A 21415-nucleotide genomic window follows, 5' to 3' on the forward strand; every position below is an offset into this window, starting at 1 on the left:
GCCTCCGCGCTGCCCAGCCCGAGCAGCCGTGTGGCGCGCAGGAAGAGCGGGGAGTCCCCACAAATACCGGAACGCGGAACCACCACAGTCGCGTGTGGCTCCGCGTACGCGGCAGCAGGTGCCACACAGACGGTGTCCTGCCCAGTGAGGTGTCATGACAAATGCTGCCCAGCTCCGTGTGGTATCACTGCAGATGGTAACTTGTCACGACAGAGAGTGTCCAGCCCAGTGCGGTGTCCGAATGCAGGGACACAGCACAGAGACAACATGCTAGTGGCCTAGCTGGTCATGGCTGGAGGCTAAGGACACGGGCCTGAGCACAGCTGAAGCAGTGTCATTGTCCCCTCTCCATCCTGGCAGGAGAAAGTCACCCAAACTGTTCCTGATGCGCTCCTTCCGAGTCCCTGTTCTGAGTGCTGCCAGCTGCGCATGTTCACATAAGAATTCGGGGAATTGTAGGATCGTTATGGTTGGAAAAGGCCTCTAAGATCATCCAGTCCCGCCATCACCACACTCACTAATAAACCATGTCCTCATGTGCCATATTCACACATTTTTCGAATGCTTCGAGGGATGATACCACCACTTCTCTGGAAAGCCTGTCCCATGCTTCACAGGTTGAGGGAGAATAGAAGTCCTGCAGATGTAACAAAAATCTTAGTCTTTGACCTTGGAAGCAGCCCACTTTGTTTTCTTTTCTAGATGTTACTTTGTACTCAATATATACTGAATTTCACATAGCAATTGTCAACTATTTTACAATTGCTCAACATAATTTTGAATGTCCTAAGTACATACAACTAGTTAAAATTTTAATTATATCATATTTTTTGAAACACTTGAAGCCAATGTTCATGCTGATCCTGTAAAACCGGCTTAGACTGACAGCAACTTGTTCAGCATCACTGAGGGCTTCATGCAAGCACCAGTTGTTATCTGAGGAGTTTCCTTTTGGAAATGTCTCCCTGATGCAGCACTGTGAGGCACCTTGAACTTGTTTCAAGCTTTCCAGCTTGAAATGATTTAAGAACCCAACAGAACGGTTGAAACAGTGTGATTGAAATCAATGTAGCACAAGATATGGTGTGAATTTTCAGTCAATATCCTGCAGTCTCGGTTTGGGGATGGGAGGGAAGGTGGGGTGCTAATGCTGGGAACTGGGGCAGAACTTGGGCTGTTTCAGTTTCTTTGTAATGTTCTGATGGCATCGAGGAAGCAAACAGGTACTCTGGAGACCAACTACCCAGAATTCCCTGGCATTCTGCCACAGCTGCACAGAGCAACCTGGAATACAAAAGTCTGAGTGAAGTTTGAAATTATTATTTTGACTTTTCATAGTGGTAAAATTTTTACTGACTACTCTGTAACTTGGATTAGGACAAGTCCATGACGACAAAAAACAGCTTTTCAAACCAAACCATGAAAAGGCAGGAATTACTTACAATCTTTCCAGTTGCTTTGCAGACAGATAGTGATCTTTATTTTATTTATGTTTTTTTATGGATTCTTTGACTGCTGAGAATGCACAAAGATGATAAGAGTTTCCTCTGCAGGACAAGAGGGTGCCCCATCTCTGGAAGTGTTCGAGGCCAGGCTGGGTAGGGTTTGGAGCAACCTGGTCTAGTGGAAGTTGTCCCTGCCCATGGCAGGAGGTTGGAACGGAATAAGTGTTATGTTCCTTCCCAACCCAAATCATCATAATCTTAAAAATCTCTTCAGTACGTCCTCATGGAGCTACCAGGCAAATCCAGTTTTTCTGAATCCCTCTATTTAGCCTCTTTAGCAGAAGGTTTTTGCACAACAGTGGTTATAATAAAGTTCTTCTTTCCTTGAGTAAAACCACTGTATAAAATTAATCTTAATTAAATTACCACAGACACTCAGTGAGCTAGAAATGTGGCCCACCCCTAGAAGTGTCCAATACCAGGCTGGACGGGGCCTCTAAATAACCCGGTGTAGTGAAAAGTGTCCCTGCCCGTGGAGAGCGGCTGGGAGGGGTGGAACGAGATGATCTTAAGGTCCCTCCCAACACTTAACAGTCGATGATTCCATAATTCACTCTATGATAAATCGAGAGCCCGCAAAAACAATCAGCAGAGCAAGAGACAGCACATAACGATGCCTCTGTATGTCATTTCAACAACGTTTACCCAGGACTGCCCGGTCTGGCCCGTCCCCGGGCAGCGGCCGCGCCCCGGAACCGGCTGTCGGGGCCGGGTTGTCACCGGCAATAGTGTCCCCCGCGCCGGAGGCGCGGCGCGGCCGCGGGAGCGCGGAAGGCGATGCGGGAGGCGGGCGGCGGCTGCGGGGAGATGGCGGAGCGGGAGCGGCAGGAGCGGCTGAGGGAGGCGGCGGCGCTCGGCGACGCGGAGGAGGTGCAGCGGCTCGTGGAGCTGGGGGTCGGCCTCAACTCCCAGAACGAAGTCAACGGATGGTAAGGGCGCCCCCCGAACCCAGTCTCCCGGGGAGCTCGGCCCGGGCCGTCCCGTGCCGAGGCTGCTGTCGATTCGCTCCGCACGTGAAAGGCGAGGCGGGGTGAATTGAGGAGAAAGGAAAAGGTCGATCCGCCTCCGAATACTCCGCTATGGAGCTGTCTCTATTCCAGAGAGGATAACCAGGGTCACAAACACGCGTCCTCGCTCCACCTCCTGCCCTGGCTGCCCCTTCTCTAGGTCATTGTGGACTTAATTTGTAATGTTGGTTTTGATTTTTTTTTTCCCCAGCCTGAGACGGTGTGGTCTGTCAGAACACAAACCTCAGCTTTACATGATCTTGCCTAAGCAGAAATATTTATTATTAACTCAAGTCTGAAAATTACTTTCTCTTTCAAGCAGGGAACTTGTTCTAGCGATGTATACAAACACTTGGGGATTTGGCATCTCGTTTAGGTCCACCTGAGGACATTAAAGAGAAGGCTGTTCTGTAATACACACTTGTACAAGTAACACTATAGACATAAACACACACATAATTTTATTTGAAGGAAGATTTTCGAGGGAATGCTAAGACATTTTTGGAGACTGTTTTCTGCAGGCTCAGTTCAGCCTGTATTTACTGTGCTATTTCATGCTTGAAAATATATCAAAAAGGGGAAACAACTTTTTACACGGACAGATAGTTATAAGACAAGGGGGAACAGTTTTAAATTAAAAGAGGAGAGACTTAGATTAGATGTAAGGAAGAAATTCTTCCCTGTGAGTGTGGGGAAGCCCTGGCACAGGTTGCCCAGAGAAACTGGCTGCTCCTGTCCTGGAAATGTTCAAGGCTGGGTTGGACAGGGCTTGGAGCAACCTGGGAGAGCGGAAAGTGTCCCTGTCTCTGCAGGGGATGGAATGAGATGAACTTTAGGGTCCCTTACAACTCAAACCATTCTAGGATTCTATGACATTACAATTAAAAACAGGAAAAACAAAATTAGGAAAGGAGCAAGACATTTGAAGATGAAAGTTCAATCAGCAGTTTTGAGAAGGATGGAACACTTAACAACTTGAGCTTTAAACTGTCATTAAAATTAAAGCTTGTAAAAATACAACTGATTCAAAGGGTGCTGAATTATCTTAGTGAGTGAGATGAAAACCAGCCTGTCATCGGAATGAGTTTGTGTCTAAAACTGGAATTGATGAAATAAGTCTTGTAATAAAATTAATTATTTTTAAAAATAATGATCTGGTAGTATTGGAATAAGGTTCCAATATTACCGGATGGAACATGCCTGGGCTCATCTGGCTCTTGCTGCTCGACCAGAGGCAGCAAATGAGGTGGTTTCACCTCAGAGACACCTTTGGCCAGCTGTATGTGGCAGCTGGCACTTGGAACAAGCCCAGGCAAGCAGGAACTCAGGTTTTACCTATGATGGAAAGGCTTTAGGCAAGGTGAAGAGGAAAAGGAGATGGATTCTGCCAGAGGGTTAAATCCAGAGTTTTATTTCAGGGTCACAGACATCTGAATCTTGGTAACAGCTCCAACAGAATCCCGACCGCATGGTCCCGTCTCTTTGTAAGCCTGGGGAAAGGGGGAGGGAAGGGGTAGGTGTGCCACCAACCAGGTGGGAGGGGGGGAAGTCTCAGGGGACAATGACACCCGGACGGGCCAGTGACCCCAAGGCTGAGGAGCATCTTTTGAACTTCACCAACCAGACTACGCCCTTGCTGGAATGTTAAGATTGAAGGGCAGCACTTAGCAAGGGGGCAAGGGAGAGGGGAAGGGAGAGGTTGGCACACCTGGGAAACTGGGATAGCTAAAACAGGATATTGCTTCACCCTGCAACATGGTAGTTTTTAACCATGGCAATAAATGGATCCTCATTGTTGTTTAAGTTTGTACAATTAAAATTTTTGCAGTGAGCTTCTTAGTATGTGTGATTCTTAGAGGTGCAGAGTACTTACATTTTGGTGAGTATCAAGTCTGTGGGTAGATGGTTCCTCTCTGCACAGGCCATATGGAATGGCTAGCATGAATCCCAAACTGAGGCTGTACTGTTGATCTTTACATATCTTCTCTAAAAACTAAACCAGCAAATTTTGTTCTCAATGCAAATACCCCGTCTGACTTTGCAGTCTCTTTCTGTAAAAAAACCCTACCAAACCAAACCACCCAAAGTTGAAAAAGCTTTTTGAAAACTTTCAACTGAAAGTTTTTTCCCTTCTAAGTTTATTTATCTCTGCTTTATTTTATGTAATTCTTAAAAAAAAATAAACAAACTTGGAGAAGGGTTGAGCATGTTCATTTTCCTGAAGAATTTCCTTCAGCTGGAGCTAGAGAATTAAAATATAAAAGCTAGAGAAGGGTCAAATATCACTAGAACATGGGTAGGAAAGAATGGTACAACTCTATAGCAAGTTAATGTGTGAGTCTTTAAGTACTTAATATATACACTAAATAAGATCTGAACCCTAAGCAGCTTTTATGTTTCCTTAATATGTTTCTCTAGTCAGAAACTGCAAATAATAATTTGAAAATGCAGAAAAGGGATTAGTTCTGTGCATCACTTACAGATTGCAGAAAATTAGTTGTCCGCAGATCTAAGCCAAGTAATTGCTGATACAGCAAATGGCAACTGGGCAAAGAACTCTTCTTAGAAATGATGCTTACTATATTTTAAATTAAATTTACTTGCCAGAAAGTGCAAGTAGTCGTGCTGGCAGCATTAATTAAAGAGTACATATCCTAGGGGGATACCAGTAATAGATCACATATACACAAACACAAGTATTCTAAGTACAGCTGATTCTTTCAAAGATTAAAATATCATACACAAACCTTACTTTCATACTTATTTTTCCAGTAGCCTAAAGACTGTACCCTAAGAAATGATAAATTGAAAAGATCCTGAACTTTGAAAATACTATTGCAGTAAAGAGCATTGGAGCAAAGAGAAAATGGCATCAGCAGGTGCCAGTGCAGACTCCCAGTCCAGGGCAAATTTCCAATGAAGTTAGCAACTCAATCCTATTTTACATGTACGTAGAGTGTTGTTATAGGCAGCAAGAATGAGTGGAAACAAATCTGCCATAACTGAGGATTTGACACAGTGTTTTCCATGTGCAGGACCTGTTTGCACTGGGCCTGCAAGCGGAACCATGCGGCAGTCGTGGCTTATCTGCTGCATGCTGGGGCTGACAAGGACATCCTGACAAAGAAAGGGGAGAGGCCAGCCCAGTTAACATCCAAGAGAGAGATCAGGAAGATGTTGGGAGGTAACCTACAGTGACTGTGCCATATGATCATCAAAGATTGGTAAAAGGGCATGTGTGCTCCAATCTTTGTTTTGCATGTGAAGATAGTGTGTTTGGATTTTAGTATTCGGACTTGTTTTCTAGAGTGTTTACATGATAAGAAAACAAAGTTTTAAGTAAAGAGGATTACCAATAAATTCCATACCCAGATAGCCAAACTTTTTTCAAAACACTGGAAATCTAGAAAAACTATATTTTCAGGAATGCTGTGTGCCAGGTAGATGCAGTTTCCAGTTTTCAGAAGGACAGCAGGAGAAAAATATCTGTAGGAAGGTCTTCTATGAGCAACACCTGATTTTCCTTATGTTCTATGTCGGATAAATCAAAAATCAGCAGCCTAGATAAATGGCTCATTAAAAGACATCAGTAGAACATCTCTATCATGCTTTGTAACTTCTGGAATAGAGCAGGCTTTGCTGCTGGAGGTGATATGTAATTTGAAATGCAGCTGATTAACAACATCTTGTCTCTCCTGTGCACTCCTGTGTCTGGTTTTGTTTTCACTGGTGTCTCTCCCAGCTATTGAATGGGTAATCCAGCAGCTCTCCCAGTACTGCATGTTCCCTTTATACTCTACCTTAATATCAAACAACATATGACCCTTTGTTTTTCATTGCCTGCAACATTATGAAGATGACAGCATTATTCCACCAGAGACCATGTTACAATATTCTGTACAGATTAAAACAAGCCAAAACAGAAGTACTGCAGTGTTTACAAGGAATTAGCACCCCCGGAATTATTAGAATCAGACTCAGCTTTTATGTCTGTATGGCAACACCTGAGCATTCTGCTTATTGTACGAAAAAAAGACACGGTGCTTCCTGATGCATCTTTTAACCTGTGATGCTTTTAACACCGCATTCCCAAAAAAAAAGAAACCCAAAATCAGTCTTGGAGAATGTTGTTTGGTTTGTTTTACAGTGGAAGATGAACTCCCAGACTTAAAGCAAGATTCAGATCTGCCAATCATCCCCAATTACCTGGCTAACCCACCTTTCCCATATGTTTACAACACCTTGAGTACCAGCATTCCAGATCCTCCCCTGAATGGGAATCTCTCACACTTGGAACCACAAGACACCAACCCTCCGTCTGTACCTGACTCGGACACCTGTGGACGAGCACGAGCGCTGTTGCAGCCGGGGAACGCTGCTCCTGAGGCTCCTCCCAACAGGGACATCCCACCCCTGCCTCAAGGGTCTGCTGGGCCATCACACCCAAATCCTGTCCTCCAGAGAGCTCCTGTTTACCAGGGCTCAGTGTCTTGGGGCAGAAGTCCCTCTTTGCCAGCAGGATCCAACCAGTCCCTACCCCAGCAAGGGAACAGCTCCTGCATGGGACCTGTGCCAGCCTTTCAGCCTGTTTTCTTCACAGGAGCTTTTCCACTCAACATGCAAGGTAATACCAAAAGTCTCTTCTGGCTTTGTGTTGATCTTCTGACACCTTGGGCAGTGCAGACTAATCATGGGTTTCCGGAGACTTTCAGATTGCCATGCTTAGCCATTTAGGAAACATTTGAAGGGAATGAAGTAGGCAGATATGCTGTTTCTGCTAGAACTGTTATTAAAATATTCATGTAAAATTTGCTGTCTCAATTGCTACAAAAGCACACAGACACCAGGGTAATCTAATTCTCTAAATAGCATAGTCCAAGCTGCAAATACAGATCATGAGCAAGAAGCTAGTGAGCTCAAGAGAACCTCACATGGCTCAGTTTGCACTGAGCTGTTCTAGGATCTGCCTGTTATGCAGGGAAACTTTGCCTACCCAGAGAGGGAAACCTGGAATTCCAGTTACCATTAACAATTTTGTTCTTCAAGTAAAAGGCATTCTGATACCATGGGGGAGCAATGCAAAGTGAACTGAGAGCAAGAAATACCAATAAAAGCAATCTTGGATTGCTCAGGAAATTGATAACCAGTACAAGCTGCTGTTAAATCAGCTTAAATCAATTAAAGAGTATTCATGCAATGGTTCAGACATGCACACATATATTGCATTAGATTTGCTATGATTTTTTCATATAGTTTGATGAAAATCAATCTAATTAAATCTGTGGTCATACAATTCCAGGTTTTGGTTTCTGAGTATTCATGTATTCTTACCAGTGACACAAATGACAATAGAACATAGAAATACCTGGAAGTTGTTATAGAGACATTGTTTCCAATTTCTTTATACCTCTACCTATTAATGTGACTTTTTATTTCTAATAGAGCTGGTGCTTAAAGTGAGAATACAAACCCCTAATCTTAGAGAAAATGACTTCATTGAAATTGAACTGGACAGACAAGAACTGACATACAAGGAGCTGCTCCGAGTGAGTTGCCATGAGCTGGGTGTGAACCCTGAGCATGTGCAGAAGATCAGAAAATTACCAAATACGATGTTAAGAAAGGTAAGAGCTCTACCTTTTGAAGTGCAGCAACTTAGAAAAGAGATTTTTAGGTTACTGGTACAAAGGAATAATTTGTTGGTCACCTGCATAGGCCCATGTTGGAAAAAAAAAAAATCAACCAAAAATGAAAAATCTCTGCTCAACTTGCAACACTCAGCACTTGTTTGGGATTTCTTCAGTAAAACGGTTCTCAAATTTCTTGAGCACCTGCTTTCATCACCATTTGGTGCTGGACCCAGTTAATACCTGATTCTATGCCTCTGTTGTAAAATTCAGTACAACACAACGCCGCTGTGAGCTGCCAACAGCATTTAAAAGGCCTGCAGAGCTCAACCAAGCTCTGTGAATTCAGTAAGGCCTGGCTGCAGTCCTTGCACACAGGTGTTTTGTAGGGTTGCTCTGAACATAACTGTCCTTCCTTTAGTAGCATTTAGCCTGTAGCCAACAGAGAAGGGACCTGTTGGCCTGTTTTACCAACTCATCACGGACCTTTCTTTCACTCTCAAATCCTTACAGAGTATTGCTGGCATCACTCTTGGGGCAAATCTGATTAGGAATAGATCCACAGACTTCACTCTGCTGCATCTTCACTGACTATAGGATGTCTTCCTCTGTGTTAGTCAAAAAGTGGAGGAAAAAAAAAGACATAAGCAATTCTGTCACTTTCCAACTTTAGTTGTTGTTGAAAGAACTTTTTATTTTCATCTCTGATCACTTCAGGCTCTCTGGTAGGACTTCAGGACCCCTGTTGTTCCTGCAGTGACACAAACCTGACTCTGTGTACTGCTGTTGGCAGCAGAGAACTGCTGCAGGGGCTCAGAGCTGGCCTTGCTGGGTAGCCCTGAAGAAAGCCATGCAGGCCATGAAGGTCTATGTGCAGGACCTCCTTGGGTAGATGCAAGCATCAATTCATCAGCTTGCTAATTCATGCTAAGAATTAGCAAGGGGAAAAAGAAAAGGATTTGGGTGCCATGCAAATCTTGCAAGTGTAATCCTACTCATCACTTGCACTCACTGTCAGTGTTGCATTCCTTCTAAAAATAGACTTAAGGGAATAGTTGAATAAGACCCCAGAGTAAATACAAGATGCAACAGGATATTTGCTTTCCAGTTCACTGTAAGGAACTCTCATAGTTAAAAATAAATACATACCTTGTGTTAGTATGAGCTTATTATTTTAACTTACCTCTGCAAAATTAAAGGACACTAACACTATCACCTAACTCCTTATTGTATTTGTTTAAAGGACAAGGATGTTGCAAGGCTACAGGATTTCCAAGAACTGGAGCTTGTTCTAACAGTAAACGACAAAAACTCACTTTTCAGAGTCCCAACACTTTCTGAACAGAGTGGGTATAACAAGAAGGCATCAGAACTTACGTACTAATTAAGGAATAAAACAAAGTATTTTTATCTTTCATTTTACAATTATGTTTGAAAAACAGTACCTATAAGGGCTAATGATGTGAAAAAAAATCTATTTTGTTAACTGTGAAATAAACTGAAGTGGTTATGCACATTTAAAGCTTCTAGTTAATCTACAAACAGCGAGTCTGGTATAAAAGTAGCTCATTGCACAGGAGTATTGGTAGAACTATCTGTTAATGCAATACTTCCTTACAAAAAGATAATTAAATACTGCAGAGTTAGAAGCTCTCAGGGAAAGGCTTACCTTAAGCTGTTCTAATAATTTGTTTGCTATAAAATAGCAGAGGTACTCAAGCTAAAGAACCTGCCATGAAGCTGATTTAATATTTCTACTGAGTCCATTACCATCAATATTCTCTTTTTAGATCATGTTTATTAAGTCCTATCTTACTTAGAGGGGAAAACAACCAGAAGGGTTTACATCTGTGGAAGCACAAAACTATGTCAAGTTTAAATTCTATCAAGTGACTTATAGTGATTTCTTAATCCCTGTTTACACTTTTCCCTATTTCTCAGGTTGAAAATAAAAGTGACAGTAATTGTCCAAATAATAAATATGCTCTCAACCAAAATCCCTTTTAGAGAATTTTTTCCCTGTTGTCTGTTAATATATACATGAGCAATTGACATGTAATGACATGTGCAATTAAATATACTATTTTTGTTACTGTATTGACATTTCTTCAATGCTGATTTTATTTCCCCTTTTAAAAGCACATAAAATGTAATTTTATTTTTCTTTGACCTCTACATTCCTGAGAAAAATTGCATCTTGAACCTATAAAGATACCTGTGTAAAAGAAACTAGTGAAGTACCCAGGATTTTCTGGGGCTGATAGCCAAACTTGATGTTCCTATGCAATGTATTTTCTTTTTTTCACTGTGACTTGTGTTTACCCATGCAGTTTACTGAAAAGAAAATCACAGTTACTTAAAATTCAGAGTTTGACTACTTTGCTGTGAAATTCTTGAAATAAAGAAAAGTATATAAGAGCTGAATTTTATCTGATTTTTTTAGGATTTTAGTATTTAGTCACTTGAATTTGAGGAAGAGTTCTACTCTGCTAGGCCACATGAAAAGCAGGTGCTATGGATTAGGTGAATAAACTAAAGCATGAGATATAACAGGCAAATAGAATGCACCAAACTGGTCCATTCACCTTTCCCCCCAGTTTCTTTGGAAACTGCAGCTGCCAAAGGAATTTATCTGTTGTCTTCTCTCGGAGTTCAGAGTCTGAGAAGGCTGTGCAGTGGCTGTGCAGCTGCTGAGGCAGTCGTGGGCTGGGGACCAAGCCCAGCCTCCCCCTGTGCTGGGGCTGCGGCAGGAGCGGGTCAGAGCTGCCCGTGTCACCCCAATGCGGGCCAGAGCCGCCTGTGTCACCCCAATGCGGGCCAGAGCCGCCTGTGTCACCCCAGTGCGGGTCAGAGCTGCGTGTGTCACCCCAGTGCGGGCCAGAGTTGCGTGTGTCACCCCAGTGCGGGCCAGAGCTGCCCGTGTCACCCCAGTGCGGGCCAGAGCTGCGTGTGTCACCCCAGTGCGGGCCAGAGCTGCGTGTGTCACCCCAATGCGGGTCAGAGCCGCCCGTGTCACCCCAATGCGGGTCAGAGCCGCCCGTGTCACCCCAGTGCGGGTCAGAGCTGCGTGTGTCACCCCAGTGCGGGCCAGAGTTGCGTGTGTCACCCCAATGCGGGTCAGAGCCGCCCGTGTCACCCCAATGTGGGCCAGAGCCGCCCGTGTCACCCCAATGCGGTGGGAGCTGTCCCCAAAGCGCCGCCCAGGCTCGCTGCTCTCCCCCTGTGCTGGGGGCTGCGGCAGGAGCGGGCCAGAGCTGCCCGTGTCACCGCCAGTGCGGGCCAGAGCCGCCCGTGTCACCCCAATGTGGGCCAGAGCCGCCCGTGTCACCCCAATGCGGTGGGAGCTGTCCCCAGGGCGCCCCCAGGCTCGCTGCTCTCAGCGCTTGAACTCAGGCACTGAGCACACCAGAGGGAGCTCCCTACCCGCCTCAGGCCGGGCCGGGGCTCTGCCAGCACAGATCCCTGCCATCACCTGAATCCTCTTTGTGCCCAGTCACCACACTGAAGCTCCGTCTCCCCAGGTGAATACAGAAGGTTTTGTCACACTGAGAAAGCCTCTTCTGCAAAGTGCCAGAGGTCAAACATAGTTCATTGACAATATCTGTTTTTAGACCAGATTGTTGGTGGAATGTTAAGTTCTCTGTAATGGAATAATAAAATTGTCATTCCTCATGTCACCCTGGCTGCTGCCTTCTCCTCAGCACAGGATGGTTCAGGCATTGGCTGAATCCAGGAGGACTCAGGGTTAACCAGTAAGACCCCCCTAAAGAAAAGCTCATCTCTTGGACAGCAAACTTGCACATGTGCTGATTCCTATATATGCATTCCCAGGAATATTTTTATACCTTGTGCCGTTTATACCAGGAAGATACTATTATCACTCCCCAATCTCATCAGTGTATAACCATCACATTCTGTGTGTGATAAATAATTCATTACTTTGTGCTCTGAAATAGGAAATGTTAATGTCTAATAAATGCTTGGCGGCAGATTTGGGTTTCTATTTCAGAAGTATAATTTGTAAGAATTAACAAATTATTATTTTTGTCTTCTCAAAAATTTTCTGCACTTTCCTTCTGGTAAAACATAGGAACTTTTTCTTGCTGGGTGGTTTTCTGGAGTGCTTACTGTAAGACACAAACAACTAAAGCAAAAGAGGTTCTAACAGATTCTAGCAGCAAATGCTGTTTTAACACAGGCCTCCTTTTATCTGAAGAGGCCTGGTTATCAATAATAAAATAGGTAATTATTTCTGCAAAACAAATCACCCATTATTTCAGATGATTAAGTGTTGAACAAGATAAACTAAATACACACCTGTCTCAGCATGCACGTTCAGCTTAAGTGAAGACTTACTCTTAGTGGCTTCTTACCAAAGACATACAGCAAACTTCTCATACCTTTGGTCCAATCGTGTCCCTGTGAGCTTGTGTGGGGTCTACTGAATTGGAAAAAATCCGTGTAGTTAATGTTTTATATGAAGCCATTTGTAGGTTTAGCTTTAAATACATGTTGCTCCTTAGGCTGAAGAGGAATTTTATAACGACAAAGTTGCCCTGGACACAGATCCTAAAGGTCCCAAGGACTCCCTTGTCCTGGGGGAAATACTGAAAGGAAGAAGTTGGAACTTCTCAGAGGTTACACAGCATTTCACTGTTACTCCGCTGAGTCAGCTTAACTAGGCCTGTCTTTTCACTTCAAATCCTATGAATCCTTATGCAGAAAACACACAACTCAGGTGTAATTCGTACCATTAATATAATTTACTAATTACAAACCTTAATGCAGTACATAATTGTGCTGTGGTACATGCATTTTCTTGGTGGAATATTTGTCATTCTTCGGGAAAAAAAACATGTAATAAAATACTTTATGTATATAGAAAATATTTTAAAATGTAAAATTCACTTCCTGGTCCTTATAATTGTAAAATTCTTTGTTCACATATCACAAGTTGAGTCGACTACAAAAACTGTTTTGTAAATTACAGTACATTCACAAGTCACTTTTGTGACAAGACAGTAATATCAAAAAACACCAAACCAAAACCCAAGGGGTCTTCTCTTCATGCCAGTCCAGCATCTTTGGCCATACTGTAGAAGATACCTTTTGCTGCTATAAGGTTTGCAGGTGTGTCAAATTCAGCTATGGTCCCATTGTCTAGAACAAGAACCCTGTACAAAACAAAAGATGGTGTGGGGGGAAAGATGTATCAGAAAATTCCTCACAAGGAATGCAGTACCTGTTTGTGTCACAAAGCAAACTTCTCTAATCTTTGCCTTGCTTTTGTTTTCCTCAATTATTTTCACATGTTAAAACACAATAGCTGATAAACATTCTCCCTGAGCTGCTGCTTGACAAAAACAGTTACAGGACAGTCACTGTCTCCCAGGGGCAAGAAGAGGGAAAAAAAGCATCTGGAACTGAGACTATAGTTCCAGAAAGCCAAGGAGATAAAAGCTCATGAAGAATACTAATATATTTTCAAGTAATTAAAATGGCATGCTGTTAGGGAAGAAGTTACAGCAGCTGCTGGTTTAACAAGGTTCCATAAGCTTCCAGACAGTCTCAGGAGTGTCCCTGGGCAGTGTCCCCTACACAGTTCTGGTTTATGAATATAGAACCTGTTTCCTATGCCAACAGAGGCAAAGTCAGGGCTGAAAATTCTGGGATGATACAGCACACCATTGCTTACACATTGCCCGACAAGAGAACCAGTGTTCATCTCTAGAGACAAACCAGAGCCCTTGAAGTGCTGCTTCACATCCCCAGCAAACCCACGAGCCCACCACGCGCTACTCAGAGACCTCACCTGGTGTAATCCATGATTGTGTTCAGCCTGTGTGCAATGGTCAGCACTGTGCAGTCCACAAACTGTGTCCGAATGGTCATCTGGATGAGGTCGTCTGTCTCCAGGTCGATGGCGGCCGTGGCTTCATCCAGGATCAGGATCCTGGTTTTGCGCAGGAGAGCTCTGGCCAGGCACACGAGCTGCCTCTGGCCAACGCTGCAAGCACAGGCAGCCTCTCAGTGAGCCCAGCTCCCCACTGCTCACAGCCACTTGTGCTCAGCAGGTCACTCACAGTGTTACCAAAAAAACCCTGAAATATTTTGCAAGCTGTCTGTTCTGTCAGCCCCATAGCTCACACATGCAGGCTGCAGCATACCTACCCTAACTGTGATAGGATCACTTACTGCCTGGCCCTATGCTGGCAGAGCCACCAAATGTACCTTTTATCACTGTGACAAAAGCCAGGGCAGCTAATGACAACATTTCTGCCCAAGCTTTAAGAAACACTCATAGTTCTGATAACACTGAGCATATGCAAACTTAGGAAAAAGAAAATAAAAAGGAAAAGAAAATGTTATGAGGCTGCAAGTCCTTTCTACCATAAAAAATAAAATATATACATGTATCTGAACAACCCAGACTTCCTCCCTTGCCACAAACATAGCCCAGACTCAGTCTCTGAGTGTGTGCACTCAAACATTCATCACAGGCAATCTGGTGACACCACAGCCTCAGAAGCCAATGAAGCATATCAGAACATGGCATTTTATCATCCCCAGTCATGTCTTCATGGGCCTTTCAAATAGTAATGGAAAATAAACATTGCTGAAGTGTCAGGCAGAGAACTCTTACTCAGCACAGCAGTTATGTTATCATGGCACTTCCCTTCCTACCAGAATGTGTTTAAGGGGCTGCCTGTCCCTAATATCCTGCAATCCTAAAACTTCTTTCTGACAAGATGGGATTTGGGTTTGGGAGAGGAATCAGATAATTTGTGGCAGAGGCAGAAGAGGAGGCAAACATTTGAACATTGGTGGCTTTCTTGGAACAGAACCAGGTGCCTGAATCATTTCAGATATGACAGACCAATGTTAGCCTGTGCTCAGGTGTCACCCACTGTCACAGCTGAATGACAGCTCAGTGTATGTTCCAGTCAAGGCATTCCTTACCTAAGATTCTCTCCACCCTCTGAGCACTCATAGTCCAGCATGGATGGCTGACTGCTGACAAACCTCTTCAAATGAGACAGTTCAAGTGCTTTCCATATTTCTTCATCTGAATACTTATTAAATGGATCCAGGTTCATCCTCAGTGTTCCAGAAAAGAGGACAGGATCCTGGGTATAAAACCAATTTTCATTAGACAAATGCTTTAGCTGTTTTAAGTACAGATACTGTACTGGGCTGCTGCTTTGAGGTGTCCATTGCATCGCAGGTAGGCTACCTCCCAATCCCATCCTCTCTGAAAATACTTTACATCATACAGTTCAAACCCAACTTTCAGCTTAGAATAAGATAATAATAAGAATTTAGAATAAGATGGCTTATTCTAAATCCTTTTTTATCACCCAGCTTATAAGGTGGCAGGATGGGACCAGTGAAAGTATAAACAGTTTGATTTTCTGAAACAATTTTCTGAGTGCAACAAAACATTTTCCTCTTTGGATAAACAATTATTTATGGTTTGTTAAGCTTCTAGAAAACAGTCCTTCATTGTGACACACAGAAACAGTACCTGAGGAATAATTGTTAGCCTTGATCGAAGGTCATGGAGACCAATTTCTGAAATTTTCACGCCATCAATTTTAATTTCCCCTTTTACAGCTTCCAGGATCCTAAAGAGGCAGAGTGTCATGGAGGATTTCCCTGCACCAGTTCTGCCAACAATTCCAACCTACAACAAATTTCAGGTTTAACAACAAAGCACATAGTTAAGAAGAAAACAACACCCAACAAAAAACTCCCCAACAACCCCCCAAGATTGTTCTAAGAGGTTTGACTGAAGATCTGAATCTAAGAAAGAATGTTCCATCCTTCCCCACAAACCCTGGGTACACTGTGATGTACTTATTGCCATTCCTGTAACTGGAATGATATTCCATATAAATATCACATGTCATGAATACAATGAATAACACAGGCCGAGAGCCATCCTACATAACTTTGGGTGATTTGGGAGACCCATGGTAGGTCCAGGCACTCAAGGACAAGAAATAAAGGCTCTCTAAGGCAATTCCTACTTCATGGTAAGCACAAGTATTTCCATGCCAGAAGGATGCTGTCATCCTGTCTGCTTAGAATAAGGGCAATTCTATTTTTTAGCAACAGCTTGTTCAGGAAAGGACTTTCCCATGCTAATTATTCTGTCTCCAGCAGGCAAACCTCAGAACTTTCCATCAAAGCATGAAGAAATGAATCTCCCAGAATAAAGGCAATTTCCTGATTAAGGAAGCAAAGAATGTCATTTCCTTCCATGCCAAAATTTCACAGGGGAAGTCAAAGACAAGAAAAAGCTGGAATTCCTTTTCCCATCTGTACACTTCAGAAAAGCATTCTTGTCACTGAATTTTTGTCACTTGCATTGGTGCCTCCTACATGGCATATGGGAGCCCGTTGCCAAGTGAACTGGAAAGTCCAGAAAGTGCAATGCAATTTACTCTACTGCTTTCCAGCCAGGAGGATGCTGGCACATGGACAGCACAGGTGTCACTGCTGGCTCCTGCACTGGCATCAGTGCTCCTCTGGACCCTCTCCTCTACTCCACAGCTGTCACCAGAGGCCCAGAGCAAAGTTCTAGCAGACATTCAGCTGGTAACTCACCTTTTCCCCACCATGCACTTGGAGGTTTAGATCCTTCAGCACCAGATCTAGGCCCTTCCTGTACCTCACTGAATAATTCACAAACTCCAGGTCTCCCTTGGATGGCCAGTTTTCTGGAGGACTCTTGCCCTCAATGATCCAGGGAGCCTGAGGAAAACAGAAGTCAGAAATGCCTCACATAGGCTTGAGAAAAAAATAATTCAAACTCAGATAAAAGCATTTTATCTGATAAATGAAATCTCCATGATCAAATAAATTTATAATAATGGGGAAAAAACATGGGGTCCTAAGTATCCACCCCAAGTCTTTGCTGTGAAGTTAACAGGAAAAAACTCTGAGCACAGAGGGATGAATCCTCAATGGATATTAATATTTTCCCATCAGCTTTAACAGAACACTGTCAGTTTTCTGCCAGCTCAAGCTATGGTTTATAACACCTATCACACATCTTGTCTAGCTACCTTTTTTGTTCCAGGTTAAATATTTGATCTGCAGAACTGTTTACTGCAGGTCTCCTCCATTTCTTAATTCTTAGTGTGCACATAGGACTAACAAACCAGTGTGTCCAGAGAGCAGCTTTCCTGGCACAGCTCCATCTGCCAGCTTCAGAAGTCTTTGGCAGCAAAGGTAGGCAATTGGATGATTAGCAGTTCAGTGAACCTAGAGATGTTTTCTCATGGGAGGTGAGGACTGATTAAGTTGATTAAATAGAAGTACTATTGAAAACGTGTGTAAGACCTGATAATTGTACTGCAGCTCTGCTCATGTGTAAGACTTGATAATTGTACTGCAGCTCTGCTCATGAGCAGGACCATGGCACCAGCCACACAGGGGAGACAGGGCATCAAACTCTTCAAACACAAAGGGACCAATATTCTGATGTGAAACTCATCTCCTGTGCTATAGCCACTCACAGCAGCTGAAAATGACATGCTAAGCACAGGCTGCATGACAGCAATAATAATTTGGAGCTGTGATAGAATAAATTACAGTTCAGAGCATGACATTTGTTCAGGTTAAATGATAACTCTCAGAGCAGGAACCATCTCAAGAGCCTCAAGAAGGACCATGTACATGCATGCATTAAAATTTTCATCTTGTTGCTGAGCATGCTGGACTCGTGGTAGCTGACCTCTGTTTCAGTTTCTGAATACTCTTTTATTCTTTCCACAGCCACAATATTGGTCTCAAGTTCAGAAGTCATTCGGACCATCCAATTCAGAGACACGGTCACCTTGGGGAAGACAAGGAACAAAATATCACCCACAGAGGAACAACACATATAATAAAAAACCACAAAACCAAAACAAACAAAACAAAACAGAGCTTCAAAACAAACAACCCCCCTCAACAAAACCAAAACAACTCCCCCCAAAACAAACCTCTCAAAAGAAACAAAACCCCAGCACGAACAAAACACCAAAAACCCCCCAAAAAAGCCACAGAAAAAGCTAACCCCAAAAACCTCCAACAACAGCAGACACTGCTATTAAGACATGGATTCACATTAATGCTACAAATGAGATAATTACCTTTGCATTAAAGTTAATACAGTTATTGGGACAAGAAATATACAGATTATCAAATGCTTAGATGAAGAAGATTATGATGATGCTTCTTGCTGATTTAACACTTGCCCCTCTCAAAAAAAGCTGGAAGGAAGTCATTCCCCAAATCATGCCTTTCACTGGAAAACTGCTAACAGCAACTTTGCACACTCAGGGTATCTAAAACGCTTCTGGCAAGAGTGATGCCATTAAATCTGCTACATTCTCCACAGCCTGGGTCACTACAGTTTGCCTTGTCTAATTATAAGTCCCACTGATCTGCCTGTAATTACCTGGACACACCAATGTGCTGCACAGCAGGATTGATGCACAACACATTAAGCCACACTGCTCAAATGGTCTGTTCTTGATGTTCTGGCACTTACTCATGTTCTGGGGCTCCCATGCACCACGCTTGAGGGTGCTGGGGTGCAGCACAGCCTTGATGCTCCCAAAGTGCCCTGAGATCCTCCTTCATGTGAGCTTGCTGATGATTTCAGCATCCAGTGTGAATCTCTGTTTTCCAAACATCCCACTACTCATTTCAATTATTTCCTTATTAACTCCAGCTTTAGCAAGTACTTAGATTACTGGAAATATATCCATATCATATACAAAAATGTACACTCCCCCAGTAAAGCTGTAACATGTACCTGTAACGCATAGGACACTGACAGTCCCACCAGGCCAGCATTCAGGCTGTTCCTACCAATCACAGCAAAAAGGGCAGCAAAAAGGACAATGCAGTTCCCCACAAACTCAACTCGGATGCCCAGCCACCTGGGAAGAATGCAGAGGTAAGCAGTGTGGGAAAAGGTTGCCTCGGACCAGTTGTGCAAACAGGGTTATCTAAGTGGAAACAAGAAATTATATTTTACCTGTTTGACACTACGCCAGGATAATAACTCTTCTGATTTTCATCTACCCTCAGATCACTGATGTCCACGAAGGCCTTCACTCTCCTGTAGGCTCTGATAACACTGGCCCCTGACACAGTCTCTGAGAAGTGGGAGTAGATGGGGGATCTGCTCACAGACTCCAGGCGCTTCAGCTGGCGGGAGGTTGCCACATAGAATCGCTGCCATTTTTCACAGGAAATTGAAAGGTTCATGAAATACTTTCACTTTTTAAATTAACAGTGAAGAATTTCTTAGGTTAAGGATTTAAAGGAGGTTGCTACTAATGCACTCCAACCCTCTAAAATATTGTCCAAAATTAGGAAAAGTATCAAGAAAGTTACCTTTACATCATTCCACAAGAGTATTGAGTAACTGCAATTTCTATAGACTGAAAGTTGAATTTATCTATGTCCCTCTATATTTAATTAATATAATCAAGCAGAATGAATCCATTTGTAGGAGCCTCATTTTCCAAGAAAACAAATTGTGCATTTGCACCTCCATTATCAGGTCTGTATTTACAGTCTGTAAAATAAGTTTGACTATGGCTCAGAAATCAATAAAATTGATGCTTTCTATTTTCAACATTTTAATTCCTAACTACTTTGAAAACTTTTCAGTATGTCAAATATATCCACATTTAATATATTGGCATGCACTGCAGTGCTGGCTCCAGCAGTAAGGTTACTTTTTATTACTTAAAAGCTAAAAAAGTTTATGCCTATCTGTTTTATGGCCACATCTTGCAGGACATTTCTTTTTCTGAAAAAAAAGTAAGTAATGTTTTGTTTATATAAACACATAGCTACTTCAGGTATTTCCATTTCACCCACAAATCAGTGTTGTTTTCCCTAAAAAGAAAAGGAATGGAATAATTGCAATAGTTGTCACACATTTTTCCAGTTACCTGAACAAAGAAGTAGAGAATTGCCAGTGGGACTATAACCACAGCAAAGAGTGGAGTGCTCGCTATGATAACGATCATGGTGGACAAGGAGGTGAAGAATGTCCCCAGGAACATTATGATGGTGTGTGGGATGACCTCATCAATGATGTAGATGTCCTTGGAGAAGCGGTTGATGATGCGCCCGGTTGGGGTGGTGTCATAGAATGACTGTGGGGTGTGGAATTTGTTCTCCAGCAGTGCAGCATGGAGGGTCCGGGCAGCACTGATGCCCCCCATAGCCAGCGTGAAGGTGCTGATCAGCACTATGAGCCCTGACAGGTGAGGAGCAGATGTGTTATCCCATGATGTCCATGATTCACAGCTTCCCTGACCCTTGGCAGTTCCTGTTGTGGTCCAAGCTTGTTTTACTTCACTTTATTTCCTGCCCACCCTCTCTTCCTGTGCACATCAGCATTGCATCCACTGCTGCCTAAGGCACAGGAACATCCACAGGATTCACCATCCTCTCTATGGGAAACAGACACATAACCATCTTCCTGCTGTTTTCCACAATCCTCCATGATGTCCTAATGTTACAACTTCACCCCAACCCTTCATCCCCTTCTGCACTGAAATGTGCATGTTTTCTTTCCATCTTGCTTCTCTCAAGCTTCCACATCACCTGTTCAGCCCCTTCAAGGGCTTCACAACAAAATTAAAAGTGTTGGGCTGAGCTCAGACTGTGTAGCTCCAGGTTACATGAGCTTTCTTGCTTAGGATAGGAGCTGCGGGGCAATTTTCATAGAATCATAGAATGGTTTGGGTTGGAAGAGGCCTATAAGATCACCCAGTTCCAACCCCACCACCACTACCCCAGGCTGCTCAGAAATCCATCCAACCTGGCCTTGGGATGGGGCAGCCACAGCTTCTCTGGGCATCCTGTGCCAGGGTCTCACCTCCAGCACAATAAATAATTTCTTCCTAATATGTAATCTAAACTTATCATCCTTTTGGACCACTAGCAACTGGTGCCACGGCTTTCTGACCTAATACCTCATTCCAAAACGTTGGGGTATGATGACTTTACCTGTCCTCACCTTGCAAGAGGCCCAGGGCAGCGTAGACCCCAATTCTCATGGCTGTGTTGTGTTGAGTCCCATTTACCACCGGTTCATTGGTCCAGTCACTGAGCCACACGTTGGCCCCGATGGCAGCAGCATTTTGACAGCAATACAGGAAACAGATCACCAAAGAAATGACAGGGCTGACAGCCTTCATGTACTGCCAGAACACTGCTAGCTTTACCTGCAAAATCACACAGTAAAGCTGATTTG

At 43.4% G+C, this 21415-nt stretch overlaps 2 protein-coding genes across 2 annotated transcripts in view; one reads left to right on the top strand and one right to left on the bottom strand.

Annotated features, from left to right (window-relative positions):
- The first annotated feature begins 2223 nt into the window (after positions 1-2223).
- Positions 2224-9655, top strand: ANKRD40 (ankyrin repeat domain 40). The gene is made up of 5 exons (XM_058817273.1): positions 2224-2434; positions 5548-5696; positions 6660-7136; positions 7955-8136; positions 9383-9655. The coding sequence occupies exons 1-5, from the start codon at positions 2283-2285 to the stop codon at positions 9521-9523; spliced, it is 1101 nt and encodes a 366-aa protein (XP_058673256.1). The 5' UTR covers positions 2224-2282; the 3' UTR covers positions 9524-9655.
- A 3274-nt stretch (positions 9656-12929) lies between these two features.
- The window catches only part of ABCC3 (ATP binding cassette subfamily C member 3), a 47400-nt gene continuing 38914 nt past the window's right edge, over positions 12930-21415 (bottom strand). The window contains exons 22-31 of the mRNA XM_058817476.1: positions 21179-21386; positions 20103-20413; positions 19175-19374; positions 18950-19076; positions 17882-17983; positions 16750-16896; positions 15665-15823; positions 15100-15266; positions 13952-14146; positions 12930-13313 (exon numbers count right to left, since the gene is read on the bottom strand). Coding sequence (XP_058673459.1) covers positions 13205-13313; positions 13952-14146; positions 15100-15266; positions 15665-15823; positions 16750-16896; positions 17882-17983; positions 18950-19076; positions 19175-19374; positions 20103-20413; positions 21179-21386 — 1725 coding nt within the window. The 3' untranslated portion in view covers positions 12930-13204. The remainder of the gene's footprint in view (positions 13314-13951; positions 14147-15099; positions 15267-15664; positions 15824-16749; positions 16897-17881; positions 17984-18949; positions 19077-19174; positions 19375-20102; positions 20414-21178; positions 21387-21415) is intronic.

This window comes from Ammospiza caudacuta, chromosome 19 (assembly GCF_027887145.1).
Source record: "Ammospiza caudacuta isolate bAmmCau1 chromosome 19, bAmmCau1.pri, whole genome shotgun sequence".
NCBI lineage: Eukaryota > Metazoa > Chordata > Aves > Passeriformes > Passerellidae > Ammospiza > Ammospiza caudacuta.

Excerpts from the sequence above, each read along its gene's own strand:
- ANKRD40 (XM_058817273.1), top strand. The coding sequence starts at position 2,283 with ATGCGGGAGGCGGGCGGCGGCTGCGGGGAGATGGCGGAGCGGGAGCGG. Across the intron at positions 7,137-7,954 it reads TTTTCCACTCAACATGCAAG|AGCTGGTGCTTAAAGTGAGA; the intron begins GTAATACCAAAA and ends TATTTCTAATAG. Across the intron at positions 8,137-9,382 it reads CAAATACGATGTTAAGAAAG|GACAAGGATGTTGCAAGGCT; the intron begins GTAAGAGCTCTA and ends ATTTGTTTAAAG.